Below are 8,000 nucleotides of genomic sequence, written 5' to 3'. Positions count from 1 at the left end.
AATTCAGGACTGGGTAGTCACACCAGACCCATTCGCACTGAGATCGAACAGAGCCCCAATCCAGGATATCGCCAATCCCCTTATCAGCGCACTGGCCAACACGTTCCAAAAAGAGGAGCCAGTACGCATTCAGTTCGGCAGCTCGCGCATTCACGTGAGTGCGGATTGGGCCATTCGAATGCTGGTATGATGGTATTGTGCGAAATAACGCGAATTCGAACCACCCAGTGCGCAAAATCCCCAGTTCCACACTCATCTGATAAGGGCCATTATCTTCTACACCACATTCCTCTACCTTTAGAGCTAAACATGATTAAAGCCACAAGATAGGCCACTGATTAAAATATGAATATGGATATATCAAAGCTAAGCAAAGCTAGAGCTGTGGAGATGTGATCCAAGAAAAGATGGGCATAAGCTTAGTGATACCATGGGTTCATCTAGTCCATGATACCTGCTTTCATTTGCAGCATCTCTTCAAGATTTCGGGCAGATACTTACTTTCACCACCTGAGAACCTTGACAGATACAACCGACTGACCCTGGGATCTTATAAATGCAAAACAAAAGCAAATGGCCACCTCTTTTGTAAGCTAACCATCCTATACAAAGTTTCTAATTCCTTTTCCAGAAAGCCAAACCATTAGATGGAAGTGCTTCTTTTCTCATTAAACATCAGAAACATTGTGCCTAATTTGATAGCCTTAGCAGAAAATGAAGCCTCATATGTTTTGGTTGCCCAGTCTTATGATAAAACCAGCATCTCAAGCTGTTTATATGTCTCACTGCAGTCCCATGAGGAAATTTTTTATAACATTCCATAAGCTCATTTGGTCTCAATATTTTAGTTCCTTTTAATTTCTGCCATGACCTAACAGTTTCTGGGAACTAGAGTCCCTAAGTGAACACATAAAATGTTACATCTGCTTCTGCTTAAAAGCCATTTTTACAGTTTGAAAATAGGAATATTTGGTGGGGATGATCTTCTACAAGCACCATCTGATAAGAATATTAAGACACAGGGCCAGCGTAAGGCTTTTTAATAACAGCACTTCCCCTCAGTTCTATGTACAGAAGCGGACTACATTGTTAATTGAACCTTATTTAAATGCTGGCATCAGAATAGTATCCTCCATCGCATTGGAGGTCAGTAGACTAGTTTAGGAGGTACAGGTCATACCGCGAGGGTCAGAGGGAATATCTTGGGATCTGCCTTTGCTATCCATAGCATGTTTGGCTCACTGCCTGATGGCAGGACTGGTCTTATCAAGACCATGGGAATGGGCATTTTCAGTGGCAGCAGCTAAGGAAATGAAGTTCCTTCTTCATAAAACTAGTTTGAGGAAAGCATTATTATGTTATATTCTGGTGGCAATACTAAAAGCTTTATTTCCTGAGCTTCCTTTTATGAGGCTGGGATATGGAGTCGAACAAAAAGACACAACCCTGAAAAAGCTAACCACTGGTAGATCCCACTGATTGAAATGGAGGGGGGATTTGAGAGTGTGTTTAACTCCCCCATTTACTGTAAGTATCCAATGGGATCTTGTAGCAACTTTGAGAATTAATGTGCAAAGTAATTTGTAGCATAAGCTTTCGTAGACTAGGTCTACATCCTCAGATAAATTTGAGGAAGTAGACCTAGTTTACAAAAGATTATGCTACAATTTGTTATGTACAATTAGTCTCAAAGGAGCTACAAGATCCCACTGCATACTGATACTATTCTAGCCTAGCACAGCTACATCTCTGAATTCTTGCCCCATTTAAATCAGTGGTTCTTAAAAGTGCTTAATGTTGCCAGAAGTAGCTCGATGTCAATGCTTTTTGTTACTTGCAAAAAAATTGTTTATTGTGATAGAGTACTTTACAGATTTTGGGGGGGTATATTGATGTGCTTTACTTAAACTGTTTCTTGAGTCACTATTTTATCATCATCAACATGAAACTGGCAGAAAAAAACACATTTGCAACAAAGAAAAGACGCTCCCAACAAACAATGAGCAAAAGGAAAATTATCCACAAAACAGAAAATGTTTTACAAGGGGAAAAGGAACATCTGCTTAGTTGCCCCAAAGTCTTAAGTGGTCCAAGATCCTCTTTTGCGGTGACCAACCACTTGCCTATGGGAAGCCCATAAGCAGTACATGAAGACAAGTGTCCTCTCCCATGCTTGTTTCCTAGGTGGCATCTTTGATCCTGGAGACAATATTTGGCTATTGTGCCTAGTAGCCAATTATGGCCTTACCCTCAATGATTCTTACCTACTCCTCTTTTAAAAACTATCTAAGTTGGTGGCCATAACTTTGTCTTGTGGCTGCAAATTTAACAGTTTAACCTCTATATGAAGTGCTTCCTTTGGTCCATGCTTAATCTCCAACCATTGGGTTTAATTGGATTACCGTCTGGGACAGAGAGAAAAATATTCTCTATCCAGTTTCTTCACAATATGCAAATTGCTGAAAACTTCTATTTAGTGGGCCCTTCATATCCACAGGTTCTTTATCCATGGAATCAACCATCCATGGCTTGAAAATACTAAAAATACATACATTCCAAAAAGCAAACATTGATTTTGCCATTTATATAAGGAACACCATTTTACTTTGTCATTGTATTTAATGGAACTTGAGCATCCATAGATTCCACAGGGGTCCTGGAATCAAAGCCCAGTGGATATCAAAGGCACAGTATATTTGTTTCTTCCCCAAAACAGTTAATATTGTAATATATTCTCACATGAAGGATGCTCCAGTCTACTGACCAATTTGGTTTCCCTTTTCAGCAGGTTTCCATAATTATTTTTATACACATTCAATAAAAGTGTATAATTATACACAGTGTTTTAAGTGTGATTGCATCATAAGTATTATAGTATAGGCAGGTTTTTAAAATTCCTAATCATTTTTACTTCATTTATTTTTATCCCACCTTCCTCCCTGCACAGCACCCAAGGGTCAGCATATACTGGATTGTTATTTTCATTTAATTATCCACCATGACCCCCCACATTTTCTTTTGTAATCAGCCACTGACAGTGTAGCTCTCTTATTAGATAACGGGTGATGTTAAGATTTTTTTTGCCACAATGTGTATCAAATTGCCCTTACTAACAATGAACTGCATTGGCCATTTTATTGTCTCTTCTTCAGTTGTACGAAAACGTTTTGACTGGACTTCTTCTCAATTACTTTTGGGGAATCCAGATAGAAGATCGGTTCAGCGCGATCCACAGTTTATTGGCAACATTATTCAGCTACTTTCACAACTGCAATTCAAATGGGCAGGGACATGCCCCCACTTTTGGCCAATTTCTACTGTTCAGGGACCTTTTCTCGCAATAAATATCCCCTGCCTTCTCCTCACCCTTGCTCCATGAAAGACCTCCCTCTAACCCTGTCCAACCCTTCTTCCCACCCCGTTTCCTGAAGGGTGAAAATGAAGGTGTTTGGGGGAGAAAGACATTACCAATCAGTGGGGGGAGTGAACATGGGGAGAAATCATAGCCAAGTGTAATAACACAAAAACATTATTGTCACTATCAATCCCATTACTTTACTAAGTAAATCATCTGATCAAACCATATAGCAGGGGAGGAGGATAGCAGGTAGCGAAAGATTATATGATACTGAAATCTTATTTTTCTATTATATTGTGGATCTACATTTAACTTTAAGATTTTGGGACAGCTTTGGGACAGTTATTTAACTTCCATTCTGAACTTCCATTACATTGGAACACCCTCATTTCAACATCTAATTCATACTTTTCTGGATGCGTGGTTGTCATTGAACAAATTAGTTCATGAACTAATTTATTTTCCCTTGTATATTTCTTTGCTTTCTTTTTGTATATGACATTGTATACCCCACTTTAAATGTGGGGGTGAGGTCAGAAGAGATTATACGATCACCACATACAACATCAGATGTGCCCCTCTCCTTAAAAGCAATACTCATGACAAAGCACACCAAGAACAATGTATCCATTGATTTCATTTTATACTTTTGGATTTGTATCATGGAACAAACCCCCATAGTTAATGTTAGGAAATGCGATTAAACACTGAATAGAGGGGGGATGTGAACTGGGAAAGTATTGAATTCCATTAAAGATACATAATATAATCACCAATTTTCATAATGTTAGTGACATTTTTACAGACAAAAATCACAGGAGCAACACTAAAGCCATGAGACTGTTTAGTGTTTATATAAGCTTGAAGAAAGGGCTACAGGTAGTATACATAAAAAGGGACTGAAATCAAGAGACAATTTAGATATTTGGTTTTTGTAAAGTTTACTTGAAAATCCAGTGATAATAATAATAATAATAATAAAAATTTATTTTTATCCCACTTTTCCAATGATCAAAGCGGCGCACAGATTAGACAAAAGTACATCAAAGTAAAAAACTATAAAAACAGCATTTAAATTGCTTGTATCAATCTTTTTCTTTGACATGCAGTTCCAATCAATAAAATTAGTCCTTTGGCATTTGTAGTCTTGAAGATGTGCTGCATTTTGATACAGCATAGGTAGGAGTAAATGTATCATCACATCCACAACAAAAATCGACGTCCTGATTGAGTTATCTTTTTTTCTTGTTCATTCAGGAGTTTTTTGCCTTTGTCACCAAAATTATTTCCCCCCAAACTGGAATGGAAGGAAAGAAAAAGGGGAGATCCAAGTGAGTGGTGGGAACTGAAGCTATAGATTGTAGATGTGGGATGCCAATGCAGCTTCAGATAAAATCCAAATGTTTTTGCAGTAAAGAAACTGCTATTCCTCCTCTCTGCCACCCCAGAGCTCCTGAAGACCTGCTCCAGAGAACTGAGAACACCTCCTGAGCAGATTTTCAAGTCAGGAAAGGGTGCAGAGGCAGGGAGAAAAGGTCTTGTACGGACAGACGTCTGCTCACATAAATCTGTTTTTTGCCCATAGTCTTTATGATAGTGAGCAGTATGGAGTGGAAAGGTACGGTGATTTTAAAGTATCAGTTCAGGCTACTCAAGGGGATAAAATGAAGTTACTCAAAAAAATAATAATAATGCAGAGATACAGCTAGACTTAGTTATGGGGGCTGAAGTCTAGGGCTGCATATCTCAGGATGCCTTGAGGCATAATGAGAGGAAGGCCTGACATGAGCTTACTGGACCTGCCAGTGTTCAACCTATCATCTTTTTCTTCCTATTATTTTTGAAAACATTTTTTTCAGTTTGGGTGTCTGGTTGAACACATACAAAAACAACAACATGGTCATTATTATTTATATCCCACTTTTTTTTATTTAGGACTCAAGGAAGTTTACAGTTAAAAGATACACAGCTAAAAAATATACCAAATACAAAAGTTAAAAATATGATTAAACTGTCCATAAAATTAAAATCAGATAAAAGATCTAACTACAGTTGGCCCTCCATATCCACAGATTCTTTATTTGCAGATTCAAGCATCCATGCCTTGAAAATATTCAATAACTATATAAATTCTAAAATGCTAACTTTGATTTTGCCATTTTATATGAGGGACACTATTTTACTATCCAATGTATTCAATGGGACTTGAGCATCCACGGATTTTGTTATCCATGGGAGGTACAACCAAATTCCAGCAGATACCAAGGGCCCACTGTACTAAAAACAACAAATAAACATAAAACACCGATAGAAAGTACAGTACAATTCTGCAAGGCCTGTCCCTTTGAACAGTTACTTTTCAAAGGCTCTCTAAAATAAATAATTATTTCTTTATTTCCAAGATGACAGGGAAGGTTGCCAGCTTAAACTCTCTGGAAAGGGAGTTCCAGAGCCTGTGAACAGCCACTGAAAAGGCCCTCTCCTATGTTCCCATCGGATGTATCTGCAAGAGTGGTGGAATATAGAGAAGGGCCTCTTTAGAGTATCTGAAAACATGGGGCAGACTTTTTTTCTTCTGTTTTAACCTCTCTGTGTATCCAGGATGAGCATATGTGATGTCTGTATAAATGTATGTGTTTTCTTATATTTGTGTTTGCTTTTAATTAGGAAATCTGGAAAGCAAAACCTATGAAGAACAGTTGAATGGGTAGGGTATGTTTAATTTGAAGAAATGTAGATGAAAGGAAGGCATGATGGAGCATATTTGCTTTCTTTTTCTTCAAGAAACACAGCTAAAACTAGTAGGTGAATATGGCAAAGCAAGTTTTTCAGTTACACAGCAGTGGAACAGGATGGTTTAGGTGATAGTGGGGTTTCCTTGGTTGGAAATATTTGAAAGAGGCTGGATGGATATTTATAAGGAAGCTTTGGTTGCATCCTCCAGACTGAACTGCATTATTCTAAATACCTACTCTTCTAAAGTGCAAGGTTGGATTTTCTGTGAGAAAGCCTGTTTTACTCCTTTGCCAGTTCTCTGATCTTAGGCAATAAATCATCAATACACTCTTTCCAAGTCTTATCAAACTCACCGTAAAAGAGTCAGGCTGGTGCAAGTCTCTATGAGGTGTTGGATGAAAGGCAGAGATACTTTTGTGAATGAGTTGTCTTGGAGACTTAGACTGTCAAGTGTATGGCTGGTGCTCAGAACAGCACAAAGTTCTTGGATACAAGCATCTGTGAGGTAATTCTCATCAAGACTGTCAATGGAAAAACAGAAGTACTTTCATGGGCTGGTCACTAAGCACTATTATTGATCCTTAATTTGCCAATTAGACATCAAAATAACTATACAATTCAAAGCTAACTACCATGAAATCTACTACCACACTAACTAATTATACCAGAATCACATTTGAAGTGTAACAGAACCCCACTGACTAGCTTTGCAGCTCACTGACCATTTACATAGGTTTCCAAAATATTGCTGAGTAGAAAGATCAGCATCAGCCCTATCTCTACTGTGTACTCAAGGGATAACTGGGTGGCATTACCTCATATTGCTCTCATTAAAGTTATAAGATTATATCCCATTAATCTCATTATTTAAAGAAAACCTCTACCATGTAACGTATGATCTCCTCAAAACCAGACAGTTACTGAAAGATACCAGTTGTGGTTTAAGCCAATATTTGGCATGTTTCTTCAACAGAAAACATTTCTGTCACAGAATATGGCTATGGTCAGCATGGCATTATGGTGGAGAAAAGGTCTGGAGCTTGTGAGCAAAATACCAAGGTGATGCTCTCGTTCAACTCATTCAATGATGTATTTTGTGAATTTTGGTTGACCAATAACATTGCTATTTTGTGGATTTTGTTGTATCATGATAGGCGTTTAAAGCTCCAAAAAAGCACCCTGCCTTCTGTGAAGAATTATTCCTGATTCTCTTTCAAAAAACCTCTTCTCTCTCACCAAAAATAAAATCTCTGTTTCAGGTAGACTGAGATCACTTCTCACTTTTCCTTGGAAAGCTCTCTGTTGTGACGATCTGTTCCCACCCATCCTCCTCCTCCTCCTGGCATACAGAGTAAATTAATCAAACTTCTGGGCTACCTTCTTCATCCAGCCATGAAATCTAGGTTCAACTCCTAAGCAGTCAGGCACTTGTGTGGACTAATCAGATAGAAGAATTAAGCTTTATTCTAAATAATTATATTTAAAAATCATCATGTATACTGTAGGAATCATAAGATCGTGGAGCTAGTTCTCTGGGCACAAGCTTAGGACATAGCAGTATACTTTGGGGCTATTCAGACTACCTTTTGTACCGAATTGTAACCCCAATTAAAAGTTGGAAGTTCCCATTGGCACCGGTTTAAACACATCAGAATTAGGGTCTTGCACACCTGATCCAGGGCAAATCCCCCTTAGAGCGTTTTTTCCAATAGTGGATTATTTCTCGTTTCTTTTAGGAAAACCTGTTTCTTCCTTGCTGCCGGCAAATGTGAACTTGGCCCTGGTCATGATCAGGTCAAGTTCAGGGGAGGGATTTAGGTCAGAGGGAGGGCAGAAGGCAGAACATGCCTTCCCTCTTGCAGGCAGCTCTCTCTCTATCTTTTGTAATCATTTTTGACAGATTATG

The 8,000-nt window shown here is 38.4% G+C and overlaps 1 protein-coding gene across 2 annotated transcripts in view; it reads right to left on the bottom strand.

Moving 5' to 3' along the window:
- Positions 1 to 3,984: 3,984 nt before the first annotated feature.
- Positions 3,985 to 8,000, bottom strand: part of LOC121923559 (NACHT, LRR and PYD domains-containing protein 3-like) — a 15,773-nt gene continuing 11,757 nt past the window's right edge. Inside the window, exons 6-7 of one of the 2 annotated variants that reach the window (XM_042454095.1) lie at positions 6,448 to 6,615; positions 3,985 to 4,655 (exon numbers count right to left, since the gene is read on the bottom strand). In XM_042454095.1, the coding sequence (XP_042310029.1) occupies positions 4,556 to 4,655; positions 6,448 to 6,615 (268 nt within the window). In that variant the 3' untranslated portion in view covers positions 3,985 to 4,555. Of the gene's footprint in view, positions 4,656 to 6,447; positions 6,616 to 8,000 lie in introns of those variants that run through there. The other variant, XR_006102395.1, reaches the window with a different exon arrangement.

The sequence above is a fragment of the Sceloporus undulatus genome, chromosome 2 (assembly GCF_019175285.1).
Source record: "Sceloporus undulatus isolate JIND9_A2432 ecotype Alabama chromosome 2, SceUnd_v1.1, whole genome shotgun sequence".
NCBI lineage: Eukaryota > Metazoa > Chordata > Lepidosauria > Squamata > Phrynosomatidae > Sceloporus > Sceloporus undulatus.
This window is presented reverse-complemented; position numbering and strand designations above follow the sequence as displayed.